The sequence below is a fragment of the Schistocerca americana genome, chromosome 5, assembly GCF_021461395.2.
Source record: "Schistocerca americana isolate TAMUIC-IGC-003095 chromosome 5, iqSchAmer2.1, whole genome shotgun sequence".
In the NCBI taxonomy this organism is placed as follows: Eukaryota; Metazoa; Arthropoda; class Insecta; order Orthoptera; family Acrididae; genus Schistocerca; species Schistocerca americana.
Genome location: NC_060123.1, coordinates 488,012,745 through 488,036,169, shown reverse-complemented (window position 1 = coordinate 488,036,169; position 23,425 = coordinate 488,012,745). Strand labels below are relative to the sequence as shown.

The window sequence follows — 23,425 nt, the reverse complement described above, 5'->3', positions numbered from 1 at the left end:
AGTTACTGCAATGACAAAGTCTTCCTAGCTTTTTAAATTGCATGGGGGTTGGTTGTAAAAGTCCAAGAAGAAATGTGATTTGTTAATTGCATCATATGTTTCATATGACATATGATTCGGCAATGCAGGTACTAACTCAAACGATAAGCTTTTTCTTACATAATATACACATGTTATATTGTAAGAAAATTCTACTGAGAAAACTTAAATTACACGGAGATAGTATCGTTGATCAGTACTTATCTGCTCAAGAGGAAGTTTAGAGTGCTGCCAATAAAAATCCTAAACTTAAATGTAAATTAAAAATATAAAAGTGGGATTATTAAGGGAAACTGAAAAGGAGGGACTGGTCACTCACATTCTCATATGGGTTCCTCTAAATGCCATGTGTCAGTGGTCTACCGCTCCTTACCAACCTTCCCACAGCCAATCGATTCTTACTCCCTAATGAAAGTTCCAGAAGACTGAAAAGTTGTTCTACTTTTAAGGTTTCTATCAGCACCAATTGAAATTTTACCTCCTGAAAGTAAATAATGACCATCTATTCTGTCTTCTTGCAATTTATCAATATTGAGAATGTCATCATATCTCTATCAACTTCACTATTTCAGTGTTCAAATACAGACATTCACACTCACACTCAAGGGCATGCTGCTCTGCCCAAACACATACAGGTGCCCCCCCCCCCCCCTCCCACACACACACGTGTGTGAGAACTTATATATCTCATACGGAAAATACTGTGATTGAACCTTACAAATCAGATTATCCATCTAAACTACATTTTTAAATAAAATAGAAAGAAACATTCCACATGGGAAAAATATATCCATCCACACATATACAGATACAAGCAGACATATTGGCCTTTAAATATGTCTGCTTGTGTCTGTATATGTGTGGATGGATGTGTGAGTGTGTGCCAGTGTACACCTGTCCCTTTTTCCCCCTAAGGTAAGTCTTTCCGCTCCCGGGATTGGAATGACTCCTTACACTCTCCCTTAAAACCCACATCCTTTCATCTTTCCCTCTCCTTCCCTCTTTCCTGACGAAGCAACCGTGGGTTGCAAAAGCTTGAAATTTTGTGTGTGTGTTTGTGTGTTTTTTTAAATTGTGCCTATCTACCAGCACTTTCCCGTTTGGTAAGTCATGGAATCTTTGTTTTTAATAAACTACATTTTTAAATATACAAATTTTGATATATCAGTGGAATTTATTAAGATTATATCTTTCATATCCTAACTTCTGTTACTTTTTGTTGGCATTATCTCTGCTGCTCTAAGTCCAAATTCTGTGTGAACCTGAGCATTTCCAGGGTATGCTATTATATCTCCGCTGCTCTAAGTTCAAATTCTGTGTGAACCTGAGCATTTCCAGGGTATGCTATTACCTCACCACCAACATATTGAATTTACGGATTCTACATACTCTGGCATATAATCCATAGCTAAAAGCTGCAACCACATAAGATTTTTGGTGCTCTGCTTCACAATGTCTTGTCAGTGTTGCACAGTCTCACTGTTTAGTTTCTTGAGAAAGGCATACTTTGTATTTACACTAACCAGCCAAGTTACAGGCTGGGAAATGAATTAGTCTTTAGCAGCAGTGCCTGGGAATATAATGAAATATTAACTTTTGAAACACCATGTTTTATACTGGATTTATTGTTTGTTTGTATTCTAAATTATGAGTATTGTATGGCATGGTACACATTTTTCAAATAAAAATTACATAAAGAGGAAAACAATACAACAGAGGCTTATCAAAGTAAGTACACAACACATTTAGAGCACATGATAACTTTGAATAGTAAATATTGCTTATATCTGTAAATATGTCTGTAAACCTGAATGAATATGGAGTCCTTATGATGTGTCACTTTTGGTACTCTTGTTCATGCATACAATGGCATTAACAGTTATTTCATTTTAATGACAGAAACATGCATGAAACTAAATCTTTGGTATTTACATAGAAATGTTCTCCAAGACCAGAAGGAAAATTTCGAGAAATTTTGAGAACAGGCAATGCATACTACGGAAGAATAAGTGCCCAACTTTCACTTCTGCAAGCATTACTTAATTATGCTGAGTTTGCTGCAGCTTTTAGCTTTTGTTTTTATTCTTCCTCCACTGTTTATTGCGAGAAAATATTCATGTGTCACAAGTGAAGCAAAACAAAATTATCCATTAAAATAAAGTTACATACCTTTGTCATTCAGCCAACAAGCTACTTTATAGTAAGCTTCATCCAACAATGTTATAACAACAGCAAGAAATATTTTGGGCAAGTAGCTTAGACAAAACATATAGCCTCTGTCTGTTATGAAGTGGTCCCACCAATCCTGAAAATTTTGGCAATTACTTCAGACTACATCACAATGCAAACTATTTGATTCAGATGAGAAAAACTTTATAAAAAGTAATTGGGACTTATTTCGCTATGTGCTTGTTTTAATTAAAGAACCTTACTATGCAACTATATTTCAGCATCCAAAGTTAGTTTGCTTAAGTATTAGATTTCATATACTAATTTAACATAATGTGAATATTTTGAAAAAAATGTACTGCAGACAAATAACCAGGGCTTTCCAGATGTTGCATGAAAGTTAACTTTTTCTACTTTACAGATACGTGTGCACTAGTGGAGTAATAATAATTCCAATCTTTGGTTTGGTCACGAAATAGTCAAGGAAGATAAAGGCAATATCCATTAGTAATATAAACAATTTCAGTATTTCTATAAATGTTTCTGGATATGCAAAAGTGTTGTCATGCTGTAACAGTAATCAACATTTTTGCAGCCATTGCAACTGGCCCTCACAACACTTGTGAATTTGCTTCTGGCCTACAGCCTTGCTGGACTAATGCCACTTCCATTCTTACATGACACTGCACCCTATCCCCACTATCAGGTGTCGTGAACATAACAGAAAACTGGTTTTGAATGGATTATTTGAGAAAGGAGGTGAGAAGGTGACATGTTTTACTGATTATGGCATTTACTTAAATTTCTACAATCTGGCATTGACAAGTGAGGGCCAAGCCAGTGCTGTGACTTAGTACAGCTCCCACAGTATCTGGTGATAGCTAAGACAACACAACATTGCGATATTTGCCTTTGGCCCATAGCACGGGAACTGCTGGCAGCCAAGACTATCAAGGCCCGTATCCATCATGAGTGTTGGCGCAACATATTATATGTAGTCAAGTGTGCCATTACGCTCCCCGAAGACTTGCACAATGAGGACGGATACCTTACTGTTCTTCTCAATTTCCACAACGCGCTGGATGTCAACATGCTGTTGCTTATGATAATAGTGGAATCTATGTAGACATCCACTGAATAGTCAGATCAGACTAGAACTTCAGATACAACAGTATGGACTAGAGTGAAAATTCTCTGAAAGCTTCCATAAAAATGTCTGCTGAAACTGGTGAGAGCAGTTATTCCATAACTACAACATCCATCTATTTGTAGAGCTTCTCTTTTCACTTAAAGTATGTAGTTTTAAGTCAATGATATCCAAGTTCACATCCATTTCTGTAAAATGCTGACTGTGTACTCTATTGACACATTTGTGAATAAGGACTTAAAGTAGAAGTTTACCACAAGATCTATAGATGAGTTACACTTCTATTTTTCAAGCCCAACTATGTCCTTAATGAACTACTGTGCGGTAATGCTGCAGTTTCTGATCAAAAGTTTTCACAAATATGTAGGTTGGCAAATTGATACCACCGACATTGGGCAATTTTATATTATTTAAAACAAACAATCAGCATTTCAATATTTGTATTCACATAATCTGATAGTTTTGCAGAACGAGAATCTGCTCTAAAGGTATCAGCAAGGATTTCACAAACAAGATCTTCTGAAAATGAGTTTGTTGTGTTAAGCTATTAAATCCAGCATACCACAGACAATGGCACACACGTCGCTGCTCAATATCCAGAAGGCATTTCATACAGTGGACTAGTGGTTGTAAAACTATCGCCCACAGACTGCATGCAACCTGGATCAAGTGTTCACGTGGCCCGTGGTTCTCACATGTATTTTATAATATATATGTGTTGGAGCTAAGTGGCAAATCCAAAAACATCAACAACCATTAAGACATTCTTAAGACTGTAGTTTTCCTGCTCAGTAACTAACAAAAATGTTTACAGAGATACCAATACTGCAAGTTGTGCTTACTTTTAATTGACATTGGTGAATTCAGGTATGAGCTAGGTAAAGTTGGCCACTTACCTCAGGGTGAGGGGTAAATAGTGTGACCACTGCAGATGCAGGATTAGATGATGTGAGAGTTAGTAATGTGTTCCATGGATAATTTTGCACGATAGATCGTAATGATGTGGACAGAGTCATTATACGTTCATGCCACAAATTAATTTGTGTATATGGTTCTATTCTGAACATTACTTTTCTTTTAAGATATACAGCTGTGAGTTAGTAATTTCAACCACCATCTTTTACACATTACAATAATAGAAATTCTTCTATGGAATAGGAGTCGTCAAGCAGAAACTTTCTCAGTTTGTTATCAAATTTTACTTTTGCTCTCTGCCAGACATTTTTTATCACTGTGTAAATGATCAAAAATTTTTGTTGCAGCATTTTGCACCCCTTTTTTGCTAAAGACAACATTAACATGGAGTAATGAATGTCATTTTTCCTTCTGGTATTGTAATTACATACCTCATTGTTCCTCTTGAACTGTAGTGCATTATTCACAACAAACATCATGAGGGAATACATATACTATGACGCAGTAGTCAGAATGCCCAACTCCTTAAACAGCTGCGTACAAGATGATCGTGGGTGAGCACCACACATTATTCTCACGGCACTTTTTGCACAATAAAGACTTTCTTTCTAATATGAGTTACCCCAGAACACTATTCCATGTGACATTATTGAATGAAAATAAGCAAAATGTGTCAGCTTAGTGATTTGTCTTGGCCCAAGATTTTTAATAATTCTAAGCGCAAATGTGGCTCAACTAAGTTGTTTGAGGAGATTCAGAATGTATTTTTTTCCTGTTTAAATTCTCATCAATATGAACCCCTAAGAATTTTGAAGTTTCCTCCTATTTATTATTTCCTCACCATGCATTACACTTATCACTGGTATAGTACCTCTAGATATGCAGAACCGAATATGTTGGGTCTTTTTAAAACCGTGAGCATTGTCACTGGGAGAAAACCAGTAAATGATACTTTTAAGAACTTTGTTTACCATTTCTTCTGTTACTGTATGTGTGCTTAGTTTGATTACAACACTAGTATCCTCTGCAAAAAGAACTAATTCTGCTTGTTGAGTACAAGATGGAAGATTGTTTACATATATGAAGAACAGTAGTGGACCTAAGATTGAACCTTGGGGAGTCCCACGTGTGATTTCTCCTCAGTTACAATGATGGACCTGGACTCTATTTCTTGAATTCTTAAGTACAACATTCTTTTGGTTAGATATCCATTGGTTGGCTGTACCATCAGTCCCATAAAATGGGAATTTATCTAGGAGAATAATGTTATTCACACAGTCAAATGCCTTCAAGAGGTCACAGAACATACTAATTGGTGCTATTTTGTTATTTAACACTTGTAAAATCTGGTTAGTGAATATGTAAATGGCATTCTCAGTAGAGCAACCCTTATGAAACCCAAACTGTGGTTTGCTATGGATACATTTGCCGCTAAGGTGAGATATTATTCTAGAATACCTCACCTTCTCAAAAATTATGGAGAATAATGTCAGCAGTGAAACAGGTAATTATTGACATCTCTCTTATCAGCTTTCTTAAAGAAGGGTTTAACAATGGCATATTTCACTCTCTCTAGGGGAAAATACCTAGAGTTAGTGATGCATTACATATTTCAGGTAAGACTGGGCTTATGACAAGGGAACAAACTTTTAGAACTCTATTGTAAACACCATCAAAACCAGATGAACGTCCATTTTTGAGAGAATGTATAATTTTCTTAATTTTAAAGGAGAAGTTGGTGATAACCTCCATATGACTGAATTTTATGGAAGTAATGTTTTCAACATACTGATGTGATTTTGCTCTTGAACCGTTTGTCCTATGCTTTCTACTACATTTAGGAAATAATTATTAAATATATTTGCTAACTGTGACTCATCATTCACAGCCCTTCCATTCACTTCAATAGTGATGTTATCCTGTTCTGTGGCCAGTTGTCCTGTCTCTTGCTTTACAACATTTCATATTGTCTTATGTCTGCTTTTGGAAGTACTGATTTCTGAAATTATGTGCATGTTTCTTGATTTTTTAATAACCCCTTCTTAGTAATTTTGAGCATATTTTGTAGTGTGCAACTACTGCAGCATCCCTTCTTGTTCTTGCCAAAAGATACACAACCTTCTCCTTATCTTTTTCTTTTACAAGATACTTTAATCCCTCTCATGATCCATGGTTTTTCACCTGGCTGTTTTGTGTGTTCCCTGACTAGCTTATGCGGAAAGCTATTTTGAAATAATGATATGAATTTATCATGAAATAGATTAAATTTTATGTTAGCACTTGGTTCATTATAAACTAGGTCCCATGTCATCTCCCGTAAACTATTCTTAAAAACATGTGTCCTGGAGTCATTAATTATTCTGATTTCCACCGAGGAGTATCCATACTGTAAGGCACTATGTTATTTATCCTAACTAACTGTGCATCATGATCAAAGAGACCATTTGTTACTGGGTAAACAGTTATTATCTCACTTTGAGCTTCATCAACACTATTGTTGATATATCACTGGATATAGTAATAGCCATACAATATTCCAGGAGTAACAATCTGATGTCTCAAAAGTCAAATGAATCCATAAAAGTAGTAGCAGGAAAAGCTGTTTCCAGGTTAGGATTCAGTGGAAGAATCCTAAGGAAACTTAATTCATACACGAAGAAAGTGATTTACAAAACACTCATTCAAATTATTCTTGAGCATTGCTATGCAGACTTACACTTTCGCCATATAGGATTAATAGAAAAGATCACAAAAACTCAAAGAAGAGTGGCATGTTTTATTAGGGTTTGTTTAGCAAGAGCCAGAGGATTATGGAGATTTATCAAACTCAAGTAGCAGACTCAACAAGAGAGGTGCTGTGCATAAAAGAGAAATATATTGTTAAAATTTCCTGAAAGTATATTCCAAGAGATTTAGTCTATATATTACTTCTCTGACCTACATCTTGTGGAATGACCTCAATAAGAAAATCAGATAAATTACAACTGATATGGAGGATTACCAACAGTAGGTCTATCTATGCTGCCTGCGGATGAAACAGTAAAGTGAGGAAATGACAGTGGTGTCTGAAGAACCCTCTGCCACACACAATAAAGCAGCTTGCAAAGCATAGTAGGACTATAAACAATTTTTTCTGTTTAATGTGGGAAAAGTGGGTTTTTGGTTTGTAACATTCATTTGCTGCACTTGGTACAGTAAAGCTTTATGTTGGGTGATTTCATCTCAACTTATGGTCATGAATTTCTCTGGAAAAATATATATTAGATCTCTATATCATGAGTGTTAACATAAGAAGTATTTTAGTTTTATCTTAATTTCCATAAATAATATGACTGTTTGAAAAATGTATATTTTGTAAAACTCTTAAAACAGTAGAAGAGAACAAAAAAATATAACTAATGAACAAAACACCTTCGGTGTGTTACAGTTCCCTCTTAGTGTGCTGAAATTTAGTTGACATCTGCACACGTATGGGCTACCTTACAAATTTAAGGCGAAAATGCAAAATTTAAGTTAATTTTTCCAACTTAAAATTTTTTTCCTACTTTGGAAAGTCACAGAAAACTATCTTTTCTGTCATATTACCATTATCTTTTCCGTCACATTACCAGACACCACTGATGTAATTATAAACAGTATCTTCTCTGCTCCATCTATCTGTATTATGCAAATATTTATTGATAGAAATGTACAAAATTGCATTTTTAGGACTTCTTACGAATTGTCAAAAACCCCAATCAGAAAACTTTCGAGAATTACACAAAAATTGTGTGGTTAACATATTAGTAATAAGTGCAAACACAATGGGCAATATTTTTCTGCATATATCACTGAATTTCTGGCATAAAATATGCATTTTGTCAACACTGTTTCCAGCACTCTTCTGTTTATAATAAGCGGGTAAGAACTTGTACATAATCCATTCTGCATCGAGTTTTGTGTTTAGTTTGAACTTTTTGTTAGGTACAATATCAATGAGGAAATACAGCAGTGAAAGAATGAGGTGTGTGGACTACATAAAAGAGACACAAGAAGGTGGTGTTTAAGAAAAAGTGAAAAACGCTTCACAGTTGTTGGAAATATGCCAGATGTATTGCCGAAATATCCTGGTCCTCAAGTAATGGTATTAGCATCACATCCATTGTGCAGGAATTAATACACTCATTACAAGAAGAAATTAAGTGACAACCCACCTGAACGACCACCATCACCCGAATGTGAAACTGAAGAAGATAGTGCAAATGTTTATATTCCTGGGTGTGAAGCTGTTGATGAACTAAATATTAGCATTTCTGCTGTAGCCCCTACTATATCCCCCCTTAAATGTCCATGAAATGTATGAAGCACAAGAAGAAAATAGTACATAATAAGAAAAGTGGAAGAAATTGAAACAAGTTTTACACAAGCAACATCTTCAAAACTTTGTGGATGCACTTGGTGCAGAACAAAGATGGTGACTTGTGCGCGAAATGTGATGTGTAGTTTCAAAACCTAAATACTGCTATCTCAGCAGCCACTTATACTGCGAAGGTACAGTTATTGACATTGATACCAGGTAGCTACTCTAGGCAGCAGATACAGAAATAAATACCAACTTCCTCACATTATTTGATTACAAAAGCACGTAAAATAAAGAATGGGAAAGGTATTGGGGCACGCCCATATAGTTACTGTGGGCATCTGTTGCAAGGTGATGCGCTTACTGTTGCTCTGGAATATTACCTAAGTGATGACAAAAGATTGCAGCGGACAAAGTCCTTATCAGGATGATATCTCTGTAAGTAAAAATGTTAAAAAGGTAAAAAAAATATATATCACGAGATCAATGAGAGAAGCATATCTCTTAATGAAAAAAACAGAACCTGAATTTCAAAACTGGTCTCACAAAATTCTACTCCTTGCGACCAAAATGGGTAAAATGCCAGCAAGTGAAGGAAGTATGGACATGTATTTACTGCACTAAATTTCAAACTTGTTTGTTTCACCATAAGCAGTGCTACAGGAAAGAAGTACACAGAGATGGACCTGATGATTTTGTGTATATGTCAAGAGCCACAAGATAAATGTTGATTGCAGGAGTGTGCAACATGTCCTGGTGCTGAAATGATGACTGTTGAAGCATTACACCTTCAGGATACTGACAATGACGTAACCTATGTATTGGGGAGGGAGGAGAGTTGGTGAAGAAGACAGTAGAGCCAGAGAAGTTTGTAACAGAGGTTACGTATTGGGTCATGAAAGGAATTGCTCAGCATCATAGCTGGAGGATTCAGAGACAGGCCATAGCAGAAGTAAAATCAGCCCCATTACAGAATTCTGACACATTAATTCTTCATTTTGACTTTGATGAGAACTGGTCCGTTGCTTTGCAGAACGAAATTCAAAGTTACCACTGGTACACATAACAGGCATCAATGTTCACACGTGTTGCTCGCTTCCTTGGAACATCACACGGTTTTGCCATTGACATGCATGCTTTGCTGTCAGTATCACAACAGATGACATAAAATCTAGAGGCCATGCATTTACTAAACATGTGTATGTGACTGATGGTGCAATATCTTATTTTAAAAACCGTTTCCGCTTTATGAGCTTTGTCAACACTGTAGTACAGGAATTAAGACAAAAATGGATATTTTCAACTACATGTCATGGAAAAAGTGCATGTGAAGGGGTAAGAAGTCTCTGTAAATGTCTTGCAACAAGATTTACTCTCCAGTATGCAGCTGTTGATGCTATAAGAGGTGCTGCTGGATTTGTACACACCACATCAACATTAGTAACAAACATGAAACTCTTAATTCTAAATGAAAGTACATTAAGGGAATTCCATTTAAGAAAGAGGAGTGGTCTGCTATGAAGCCTGTGGTAGGAATTCAGTCAAGTCACTACTGGGTTGCATACCAAAGTGGCACATACATTACGAGAACTGTTCTCCATGAAATGCAGCCTGTTACTGTGTGTGAAAAGCAGAGACGACAGTATACATTAGAAGACTTTGTAGTGAGTCACTTCATTTCTATTGAGTATGATAATCAGTGGTGGGTAGGACACATAATGTCTCTCACGAGCTGCACGATAAAACTGTCCCCTTTATGACACCTCATGGTCCTGCTAATGCTTTCAAAAGGCCATCATCAAAGATCAGTGTGCAGTTCCCATTTCCCAAGTACTGCTCTTGTTGGATCAACCTTATCCATGTGCAAATTCAACTCGGCTATACAAGTTCAATGAGAAGCAGATGGGGGAGGGAAAGGGGGGGGGGGGGGAAGCGGGGGGGGGGGGGGGGGGGGGGGGGGGAAGAGAACACTTTTCAACCGTGCAGTGTTGTTATATTGAAGGCAACTTTAATTCATGGAAAGTCATGAAGAAGTAAAATCATGACAGAAGACAATAATAGTCTGAGAATAATATCATAAAAAGAAAAATGGGTATAAATATTCTATATCTCATTTTTGTAATAAAATGTTTTAGAACAAAACTATGAATTTTTTCCCACTCACTTATAATGTTGTAAAGGAATTATTTTGATTCAGAAATGCCAGTTTGGCATGACATTTATTTAAAATCAGTGATCAATTTAAGTGTCCCTGTTTTTTTTACCTTGAGATTAGAGCTAGGTCTACCTAAAAAATTCCTCACATTTTGTACAGACAAGTATAGCCCACCCTGACTGTACATTCCCTGAGTACAATGACAAACTAATGTGACATGAAATTTTAGAACATTTAGGATGGGGGTTTTGGAGAAAATAATTTCTAAATAACCAAAAAATTTCACATTCTTTCATCGTCATGTACAAATATTTTGAGAGTTTAAGAATTTCATGCATTAAGGTCATACCTGACAGTTAGCAGTCCTTCCACTTTATCATTTCTCGAGACAGTTAACGTCCTGCGACTTCATATTTTCGAAACATAATTTGGAAATTTGCAAAAAGTTTCAAATTTTCATAGTTAAAAAAATGAAAAAAGCTCAGAAAAGTGTATGTGTTAATCATGTCTCATGGTATTGGGAATAAAGTATTTATTGAAAATAAATTCACATCTCTATCACTTTTGGTTTCTTTATTATTCACGTATGTGTCCAGCAGGACCACATGATGTACATTATATCAATGTAGCTTTTGATGATTGGCTTTCCTTTCTGTCCAAATTTGTTTCATCCTTTCAGAATGAAGTCTCTTTCTTTCATCAGACCACAGTGTACCAGTCCATTTTCTAATTTCCCACTGACAAACTTTCCAATCAAATATCTTTTGTCTGAATGTTTTTCTATCTGTAACGTCTGCCTCAGTTACACCACCTACTTTAAGACCCTCCTTAATCACAGGATACATTTTATTGGCTCAGTTTTGGCCTTACTTTTGTTTCCGTGGAATTCTAGTATTTGTTTTGTCAACCTAGTGGGTGCCATTCTTTTAATGTGCCCATAAAATTTATGTCTTCGTTTTCTCATGTCACCATGTATGTCTGTGTACTTATCTATTTCATTAATGATATGAATATAATAGAGGGAAACATTCCATGTGGGAAAAATATATCTAAAAACAAAGATGATGAGACTTACCAAACAAAAGTGCTGGCAGGTCGATAGACACACAAACAAACAAACACAAACATACACACAAAATTCAAGCTTTCGCAACAAACGGTTGCTTCGTCAGGAAAGAGGGAAGGAGAGGGAAAGACGAAAGGATGTGTGTTTTAAGGGAGAGGGTAAGGAGTCATTCCAATCCCGGGAGTGGAAAGACTTACCTTAGGGGGAAAAAAGGACAGGTATACACTCGCGCGCACACACACACACATATCCATCTGCACATACACAGACACAAGCAGACATTTGTAAAGGCAAAGAGTTTGGGCAGAGATGTCAGTCGAGGCGGAAGTAAGGAGGCAAAGATGATGTTGAAAGACAGGTGAGGTATGAGCGGCGGCAAATTGAAATTAGAAATTAGTGGAGATTGAGGCCTGGCGGATAGCGAGAAGAGAGGATATGCTGAAGGGCAAGTTCCCATCTCCGGAGTTCTGACAGGTTGGTGTTAGTGGGAAGTATCCAGATAACCCGGACGGTGTAACACTGTGCCAAGATGTGCTGGCCGTGCACCAAGGCATGTTTAGCCACAGGGTGATCCTCATTACCAACAAACACTGTCTGCCTGTGTCCATTCATGCGAATGGACAGTTTGTTGCTGGTCATTCCCACATAGAAGGTTTCACAGTGTAGGCACGTCAGTTGGTAAATCACGTGGGTGCTTTCACACGTGGCTCTGCCTTTGATCGTGTACAACTTCTCCACTTTCGAAGGACAGACATACCAACAATTAAAGGGAACAGCCATGGGTACCAGGATGGCCCCCTCGTACGCCAACCTATTCATTGGTCGCTTAGAGGAAGCCTTCTTGGTTACCCAGGCCTGCCAACCCAAAGTTTGGTACAGATTTATTGATGACATTTTCATGATCTGGACTCACAGTGAAGAAGAACTCCAGAATTTCCTCTCCAACCTCAACTCCTTTGGTTCCATCAGATTCACCTGTTCCTACTCCAAATCCCATGCCACTTTCCTTGACGTTGACCTCCACCTGCCCAATGGCCAGCTTCACACGTCCGTTCACATCAAACCCACCAACGAGCAACAGTACCTCCATTATGACAGCTGCCACCCATTCCACATCAAACGGTCCCTTCCCTACAGCCTAGGTCTTCGTGGCAAACGAATCTGCTCCAGTCCGGAATCCTTGAACCATTACACCAACAACCTGAAAAGAAGCTTTCGCATCCCACAACTACCCTCCCAACCTGGTACAGAAGCAAATAACCAGAGCCACTTCCTCATCTCCTCAAACCCAGAACCTCCCACAGAAGAACCCCAAAAGTGCCCCACTTGTGACAGGATACTTTCCGGGACTGGATCAGACTCTGAATGTGGCTCTCCAGCAGGGATACGACTTCCTCAAATCCTGCCCTGAAATGAGATCCATCCTTCATGAAATCCTCCCCACTCCACCAAGAGTGTCTTTCTGCCGTCCACCTAACCTTCGTAACCTCTTAGTTCATCCCTACGAAATCCCCAAACCACCTTCCCTACCCTCTGGCTCCTACCCTTGTAACTGCCCCCGGTGTAAAACCTGTCCCATGCACCCTCCCACCACCACCAGCTACTCCAGTCCTGTAACCCAGAAGGTGTAACGATCAAAGGCAGAGCCACGTGTGAAAGCACCCACGTGATTTACCAACTGACCTGCCTACACTGTGAAGCCCTCCATGTGGGAATGACCAGCAACAAACTGTCCATTCGCATGAATGGACACAGGCAGACAGTGTTTGTTGGTAATGAGGATCACCCTGTGGCTAAACATGCCTTGGTGCACGGCCAGCACATCTTGGCACAGTGTTACACCGTCCGGGTTATCTGGATACTTCCCACTAACACCAACCTGTCAGAACTCCGGAGATGGGAACTTGCCCTTCAGCATATCCTCTCTTCTCGCTATCCGCCAGGCCTCAATCTCCACTAATTTCTAATTTCAATTTGCCGCCGCTCATACCTCACCTGTCTTTCAACAACATCTTTGCCTCTGTACTTCCGCCTCGACTGACATCTCTGCCCAAACTCTTTGCCTTTACAAATGTCTGCTTGTGTCTGTGTATGTGCAGATGGATGTGTGTGTGTGTGTGCGCGCGAGTGTATACCTGTCCTTTTTTCCCCCTAAGGTAAGTCTTTCCGCTCCCGGAATTGGAATGACTCCTTACCCTCTCCCTTAAAACCCACATCCTTTCGTCTTTTCCTCTCCTTCCCTCTTTCCTGACGAAGCAACCGTTTGTTGCGAAAGCTTGAATTTTGTGTGTATGTTTGTGTGTCTATCGACCTGCCAGCGCTTTTGTTAGGTAAGTCTCATCATCTTTGTTTTTAGATATATCTATTTCATTATTCCTCCTAAGCCTATAAGTTTCTCCATCAGTAATTTTGGGGCCTAATATTTTCCTAATAATCTTTCTTTCTTTTGAATTTCTTCAATATTCCTCTTTGTACTTAAAATTAAAGTTTTTGCTCAATAAGACACTCAGGTACGATTACAATGCTGTGACGCCTAAGTTTACCGAATATAGAAAGTGACCATTTATTACAAATATTTTGTGTTAAACTGAATGCAGTTGCCATTTTTTGACAGTGAACTTAGTTTGCAGCTTTTTCCAAACCATTTTCTTGTACGAGTTCCCCAAGTATTTAAACTGAGAAACCCTTTCTATTTTTCCATATTTCATGTTCAAAAACTTTGGTGCTTGTATGTTGCACATCATATATTCCATTTTTTCAAATGACATTTGTAGTCCTACTTTTTCCACAATTTCTTTAAGAATATCAATGTGTTTTTGAGCAGTGGTAATATCCTTAGTTAAAATTGCCAGATCATCTCCAAAGGTGAAGCAATCAACTCTAATATTACTTCTAACTGCCTTGATTGATTGATCTATATTTTGACTCAACTTTTGCTCTCACCATTTTGTAGTCGCCTTTTCCAAAGCACAGTTAAACAGTAATGTGGAGAGTCCATCTCCCTGTCTAACACCCATCTTTATATCAAATGGTTCAGAAATTTCTCCCATAAATTTAACTTTAGAGCTAGTGTCGGTTAACATATCAGCGCACACTCCGCTACAGAGTGAAAATCTCGTTCTGGAAATATTTCCTTAATCAGTGTTAAGAGTTTTACAGCCCTTGTTCCTTTAAAATTTGGAAAAGATTCATAATCAACTGAGTCATAGCCCTTTTTAAAATGCACAACTGTATATACAACATTGTTACTAGAAATCCTTTGGTGCCTAAGAATTGGTTTTAAATTAAGAATTTGTTCCAGACAGGATCTGTTTGGTCTAAAACCTGCTTGGTAGTCACCAATTTTAGGTTCTAAATTGTTCTTGGGCTCGATCAAGTAAATACTGCGAGAGAATGTTGTATGTGACAGGGTCAAGAGAGATTCCTTGATAATTATTAACATCAGTTTTATCCTCTTTTTTTATTTTACGCAATGCATTTTCTTGGTTTGTCAGATATGTCCTATTAGTTAAGTGACCTCTTTTATAGTGTTATGGCCAACTGCAATTATACCATTTTCTCCAGATGCTTTATTGTTTTTAAGAGTCTTAATTTGTTTAGTTATTTCAATTTTGTCAGGTTCTTTAGAATTAGGGTTGATATTATTAGTTTGCTGTGGTTGGAATTTATTTGCTGGTTCTGGATAGTTTAATAATTTTTCAAAATAATTAGCAAGTACCTTACAGTTCTCCTGGTTGTTAAGAGTCGAACTGCCATTTTAATTTTTGAAGCAAAGACTTTGAGGTTGATAACCAGTTAGTTTTATTTTGAATGTTTATAAAAAGTTCCTTGTATTGTTCTCTTGGAAGTCTTTATCAATTTCTAAAAGTTGGGCATTTTAGTAGTTTCTTTTCCCTGTCAGATTAATTTAGACTTTACTTTTCTTAGAGTTTTGTTACAATTCCAATTTTTGAAAGCTCCATGCCCAGACTTAGCTGCTGTTTCACAACCTGCATTCCATGGGTGTTTTTGTTTCTTTCCAAGTGGAATTGAATTCTGTGTTGTGTTAATGAACTTTTCTTTTAGGCTTTGCCAATTGTTGGATTGTTTTTTTCTCAAGTTCACTTGTTAGAATTGGGGTTATTTTAGCAGTGTCAAATTTTGGGATAACATTTTTTGTTTTGAAGATTTTTTGAGGTTAAGTTTTACTTTTATTTGCGTGAAATAATGGTGAGAATCAATATTAACCCCAAAATGGGTTGACATGATTATGTTAAAATTTTTGCATGTTTCAACAAGTCTTTGGCCATTTTGATTTGTACATTTATGTGCAGGAAATTCACCAACTTTTTTCTTATATTTTTTCTCTTTACCTAATAGAGCATAAATCATCCATTAAAAACTTAACATGGTTTGAGGGAATTTCTGAGCTGATGCTTTCTAACATTTCCCAAGCTTCATTAATTTCTTCAGGATTTTTACATGTATACTCATTGAGTGGCATATGGACCTTAATTAATATGTATGCTTTATTTGCACATCTAAGCAAAATTGTCATTAGTCTATTGTTGATGGGTTTTACCTCCATTATTGAATTTAAAATATTTTTGGAGACTGCAAAAGCAACTCCCAGATATGGTGTATTATTAAGTATTCTTTCATCAGTTTTACTCTTAAAAAGAGGATAATTGCCAAAATCTATGGTATTATTGTTTGTCATTTGTGTTTCTTGAAGTGCCAAAATTTGAATCTTCTCTTCTTTTAATGTATCTCTGAATTTATGAAGTATACTTGGTTGCAAAAGTGTTTGGATGTTAAATATTGCAAAAAATGTATTTGTTTTGTTTTTATGTTGACCAGAGGACCCCAAATTCCTCTTTTGAATCACATTGCATTTTAAGCAAGCTGCCCAACAATCCGGAAGATCAGTTGCTCCAGTAACACAGGTGGTGGATTGACCACTTGGGGTAATACTGTGATTATCAAAATGCTCCATGATGATTGTACCTGGAATCAGGTGTGGTTGAGTGTACTCACTGAGTGTTAAGACTGGAAGGGTTAGTTCCAGAATAAACATTTCAGCTGCACCACTTGTGAACATATGGTGACCACTTTGCCGCTTGCTAAAACACAGATGCAAAGCGGATTTGATTTTGTTTTGCCTTGTCCAGGACAGCTTATTCTGCACTCGCAGCTGTCCATCATATCTGATGGAATGTTCACTATCCGCCACCTGTGACCTGTCCAATACCCTAGGCAAGATCAGCTTCTTAGACTTTTAGTTACAAAGTCTTGAAGCATTTTTGGTTGCTTTTCTACAATTTTTCAATTTACCCTTTTGTTACAGCATTTTCACACATACTCATTTGAGAGGTCTGTAGCATTTTAACAAATCATCAGAAAATCACCATATTATAGCTTTGGGGAGGTTCATGTGGAACTTCAACATATATTTTTTTCAGCAAACTTTGAAACAGTGATGTGACACATTCACTCTTGACGTTTATGATTTGGATGAAAGCACCCTGTTTGTGCTTCCTTCGTTACTAATTCCACCCAAATGCTTCATATTACACAACAAACAGCACCGTTTAGATTTATTACAACAAGGAAAAAGTTATTTCTCCCTCAATATATTTACAAAACTATTCACAATATTGAAATGCTGATTATTTTGTGAACATTACAATGTAGGTAAGAATAACAAAATCAAGAGTTCAACTTTAACCAGAGTCTCTTCATGTAAGGTGTGTGACACGGTTAACACTCACCCTCTGATTCAACATGCCAACTGATATAAGTTAAACTTATTGGCATTGGAATTTACAAGATAGAAAAGTTTTGGTGAGGTTTCCTACACTATAGAGTATTGAGTTTACAGCCATGACACATCTATCTTGGCTTTAAATTCAATAGTCCATGGTGTAGGAAATCAATAATAAATATCTTTGCAAAATTTCTCCAATTCCCTGACCCTCAATTGCAAATGTTCCCTTGTTAGCCACCATCGCTCACTGTGAGTATTTACAATACTGGATTGGTCCTCATTCAACAATACCAGCCAATAGAAATTTAAATGAAAGGTACCACAATAAAGGATGGTAAGGTGGCTAAATATCCAGATAAATTTTACTGAAACTGATAATGGCTACATAACCCTATGCACAAATATATTCCAGTTTTCATCTGGAGCAAAGTATGAAATCATGTAAATGTGATAATATAGATATAAAAGAAATAGAATTCAAATCTTACATGTCCTTCTCCACAAAGGTATAAAGTGTGTACAGTTGTGTAGCATAATCAGATGTGTTATAAGAACTACCACACATTAAACTTTGGATTTCATAAACAGTTGCTCAGGATACATTTTACTGAAAATGGTAATGTTTCTTTTTAATGGTAAGTAATTTGGACACAGTGAAAGAAAAATTGTTTTATGCACAGTTCGTATGTGAAAATGCCTTCACATTCACACATTACAGCTTACAACTCGGTGACAAAAGTCATGGCATACCTCCTAATATCGTGTGGGACCTCCTTTTGCCCGACTTAGTGCATCAACTCGACGCGGCATGACTGAACACACTGTTGGAAGGCCCTGTAGAAATACTACTCTTTTATACCTTGTGTATATGATACTACTGCTGTCTGCGTGTGCTTGCATATCACATGACTTTATTGCCTCAGTATACTTATCATTATGTGAAAGGCCTTAAAAAAGTCCCAACTTATAACAACTTGATGTTAGAAGATTTTAGATACTGTCCACTTCAAAGCAATCCCTTCCTCTAGTGACACTTTTTTTAGTGTTCTCATATGGATAAATGTTCCCAGGAATGCATTCTTTGGAATAGCACAAAATTCTCTCATATAACTTTCTTGGCTCTTGCCCATGATTGGAAACATTGATCCTTCAATGTCGTTTTGAGAAAAAGGCTGCAAAGAGCCATTCTTAGAGAATAGGATGTATGGAACACAACAGTTGTACAATGTTATGCTAGATAACTTATCTGAAGCAAAGCACAAAACAATGTGTTGTGATGCAACGGTCAAGATAAAATTTTTCCGCAGTTTTGATCCTCCACACTACTTCACAGAAAAGGTGAAATTCGCATTTCACTTCTCTGTTTCTCACATGCACTTCTCTGTTTCTCACATGGCACACACACGACACCCAACAGCTTTCCAACTGAACAACACAATAATTAACATCACTCTCCCCCACACCCCTCCCCATGTACTATTTGTCATACTGTTTCTTGGAAATGCTGCAATGGTTGGTTGAAGAACTATTTCTGTGGAGATAGGAAGAAAAGGAATTGCAGAAAATAAGAGAGCAAGGGCTATGGAGTAATCTTTTAATGTGCAACACGAAGACAATATCAGTGTGTAAAAGGTTGTTGGGAGAAAGGATTTGTTTATGATGAGTTTGTTGAGAATTGGAACCTGACTGGCAGTAAATATTGCTGGACGTAAATGATGCCTTGCGTGTCATTTTAAATTAGCGTATCATTAAAAGTAATGCAGCCCTGTATTCAAAGGTTGATTTACAAATCTCAGTACTTTTATTATGGCCCCACTGAATGTGATTTGCTTTTGACTTCATCCACTGTGTGATCTAATTTACCTAGCCAGTTATAAGAGAATTTGCAGCCTACTGTTGAATCAAATAAAAGCAAAAATACAGAGACTAGCTGGGATCTGAGCTGATGGGTTGATATTTCCAGAATAAAGCTTCACTCTGCAGCAGAGTGTGCACTCTTTTGAAACTCTCTTTTAGACTAACACAGTGTGCTGGATCGGAACTCAACCCCAGAATTTTGCCTTTGGTTGGTAATGCTCTTACTGTGCCATGTTACATAGACTGTCATGTTACAAAGTTGACACCAAAGTAGAGAGCAGCACAGACTTATCCACTGTCAGACTCTGTGGTGAACAAAATCTGAAATAAATCAATATTAATGAAAGGGTAACAATGGAGAAGCATTCAATGAATTTGCAGTAAAATTCTGCTGCCAATCTGATGAAAAACTACGAAGTTCTGGTCTTGGGAAAATAAAGAAGACCCACCAGATTCATCTATCCAGTTACTCAGTGATCACGGCGGAAACAAAATGGAGGATGGCAGAAAATGCCGAAATGCTAGATTTGGTCTTCTGCAATTGTTTACATTGTGAAAGATTATAACAAATTTCCAAAATTGCAGATATTGAGATAAGTGATCAAAGAATAGAAAGTCAATTCGAACTTGTTAACAGAGGAAGGCAACTAGACTGCAGGGATACCTATATGATTCTATACCAACTAAGCAAATAAACTTGATCCTCTTCTAGCAGCAGTGTATCAAGGGTTCCAAGGAACGGGGAAAAAGTGCGAGTCATTCCTGCCTTCAAAGCTAGTCTTTGGACACGTGTGCATAAAATATATGACTATATAATTCATACCAAACTGTTCTTGAATCACCAAAAACAATTTTGTCTATTTCTTATGACTTTTTATAGAGCAAAAGCCTTCTCTACCGGAATCAACATGATGTCTGTGAACCAAGATATTGTGAAACTCAATTTTCTCTTTTTTCTGTCCGTCCGTTAAATATAGAAGACAAATGCTAAGGTTGATGTCTCGTTCCTTGACTGCCAAAAGGTTCTGAGTACAGTTGTGAGCCACTGCTTATAGTTGTGTGCACGTAAGAAGGTGAGTGGTGGGGTGATACACAGTGGCAAAGAGCAGTGTGCCACATGACAATGCAACCAATAGTGTCATACAGCCCTGTACACTTATAGCATGTACTTCAGCATGCGCAATGAATTTTAGCATTGATTTTAATGTTAGTTTGGAGATGATAAGTTTACATTGTCACTATAGTATCCATTATACAGGGTGTTACAAAAAGGTACGATCAAACTTTCAGGAACCAGTCCTCACACACAAAGAAAGAAAATATGTTATGTGGACATGTGCCTGGAAACGCTTACTTTCCATGTTAGAGCTCATTTTACTACTTCTCTTCAAATCACATTAGTCATGGAATGGAAACACACAGCAACAGAAAGTATCAGCATGACTTCAAACACTTTGTTACAGGAAATGTACAAAATGTCCTCCGTTAGCGAGGATACATGCATCCACCCTCCGCCGCATGGAATCCCTGATGCACTGATGCAGCCCTGGAGAATCGCGTATTGTATCACAGCCGTCCACAATACGAGCACGAAGAGTCTCTACATTTGGTACTGGGGTTGCGTAGACAAGAGCTTTCAAATGCCCCCATAAATGAAAGTCAAGAGGGTTGAGGTCAGGAGAGCGTGGAGGCCATGGAATTGGTTTGCCTCTACCAATCCATTGGTCACCGAATCTGTTGTTGAGAAGCGTACGAACACTTTGACTGAAATGTGCAGGAGCTCCATTGTGCATGAACCACATGTTGTGTCGTACTTGTAAAGGCACATGTTCTAGCAGCACAGGTAAGGTATCCCGTATGAAATCATGATAACATGCTCCATTGAGCATAAGTGGAAAAACATGGGGCCCAATCAAGACATCACCAACAATGCCTGCCCAAACGTTCACAGAAAATCTGTGTTGATGACATGATTGCACAATTGCGTGTGGATTCTTGTCAGCCCACACATGTTGATTGTGAAAATTTACAATTTGATCACGTTGGAATGAAGCCTCATCCGTAAAGAGAACATTTGCACTGAAATGAGGATTGACACATTGTTGGATGAACCATTCGCAGAAGTGTACCCGTGGAGGTCAATCAGCTGCTGACAGTGCCTGCACACGTTGTGCATGGTACGGAAACAACTGGTTCTCCCTTAGCACTCTCCATACAGTGATGTGGTCAACGTTACCCTGTACAGCAGCAACTTCTCTGATGCTGACATTAGGGTTATCGTCAACTGCACAAAGAATTGCCTCGTCCTTTGCAGGTGTCCTCGTCGTTCTAGGTCTACCCCAGTCGCGAGTCATAGGCTGGAATGTTCTGTGCTCCCTAAGACGCCGATCAATTGCTTCGAATGTCTTCCTGTCGGTTCACGTTCGTTCTGGAAATCTGTCTCGATACAAACGTACCGCGCCACGGCTATTGCCCCGTGCTAATCCATACATCAAATGGGCATCTGCCAGCTCCGCATTTGTAAACATTGCACTGACTGCAAAACCACGTTCGTGATGAACACTAACCTGCAGATGCTATGTACTGATGTGCTTGATGCTAGTACTGTAGAACAATGAGTCGCATGTCAACACAAGCACCGAAGTCAACATTACCTTCCTTCAATCGGGCCAACTGGCGGTGAATCGAGGAAGTACAGTACATACTGACGAAACTAAAATGAGCTCTAACATGGAAATTAAGCGTTTCCGGACGCATGTCCACATAACATCTTTTCATTATTTGTATGTGAGGAATGTTTCCTGAAAGTTTGGCCGTACCTTTTTGTAACACCATGTAGATGGCATAAAGCAAACAATGAAAGTATTATGTTAAGAAGCAACATAGATAGTTTTCTGAGCTTATAAATTCTACTGTGAAGTATCAGATGCAGAAACAGTGGTTCGGTGTAGTGCTTATCCCATTGTTTCCAGTTACCAGGGTAGGCAATGGTTGGAGCCTGAGGCATAGGACAGAGAAAGACAGCACACTGGTGACGCTGCAAAGCATTCTCCATCTCTCTCTGACACAGTCTTCTCCTAAAGTGTACACCACTAAAGTGATTGCATGTAATATATTACACATAAGTAAACAGAAAGAGCCATTATTGTTTGGCTACACAACAGGGAGTACCTGTAAAGTATCTACAAGTATGCATCCAGAGTATCTAAAGGGAAACAACCACACAAAATTACTTGTAGGAAAAGACAGATGCCAAAATAGATTGATTGGAAGGCTCATAAAGAAAAATAATTTGTCCACGTAAGATGGACAAAATAGACAGATTGGAAGTATCAGAAAGAAAAATAATTTGCCCATGTAAGATGGATTTTACAAAACCTTCATCTGATTGGTTTTCAAGTACGGAATGATCTTTGGAGGACCTGGCCATCTTGATATCTAAATAAACCATGGAATTCCCAATCTTAGTCACATTTTTATTTATTTAAACCGAAAACAGAATTTAGCTTTATAGCCATCATCAGATCTATAAGAAAAAAAAAAAAAAAAAAAAAAAAAAATCAGAATTTTTGAAACATCTGTTATATACTGTAAAAATACATTCATGTTCACTTTCATGTTTCACAAAACCACACACACACAAAGAGAGAAAGAGAGAGAGAGAGAGAGAGAGAGAGAGAGTATGGGAGGGGGGCGTTTCATAACACTTCCATCCATACACATCACACAAAATGCCCATGGGTCTCATATAAAGGCTTACTGACAGTTATGAGCAGAACACAGAAGGAGGGCTATGATATCAATACCTGAATTACCCTCCGCCACACTCAGTATGAATGTAAACATAGATGTAGAAATACTGCACAACATTATTCAGAACAGGATGTTCTTTGTGAATTACACGCATAACAGGAACCTATGTTTAAGTATGCCGGAAATGTAATAAAAATCTGAGCTGGTTCTCTGCCTCTTCAGCACATAATCCTAACGTC

At 37.7% G+C, this 23,425-nt stretch overlaps 1 protein-coding gene across 1 annotated transcript in view; it reads right to left on the bottom strand.

Moving 5' to 3' along the window:
* LOC124615505 (anoctamin-8) overlaps window positions 1–23,425 on the bottom strand; it is a 191,267-nt gene that overhangs the window by 58,181 nt on the left and 109,661 nt on the right. The window contains exon 9 of the mRNA XM_047143460.1: window positions 2,209–2,344. Coding sequence (XP_046999416.1) covers window positions 2,209–2,344 — 136 coding nt within the window. The remainder of the gene's footprint in view (window positions 1–2,208; window positions 2,345–23,425) is intronic.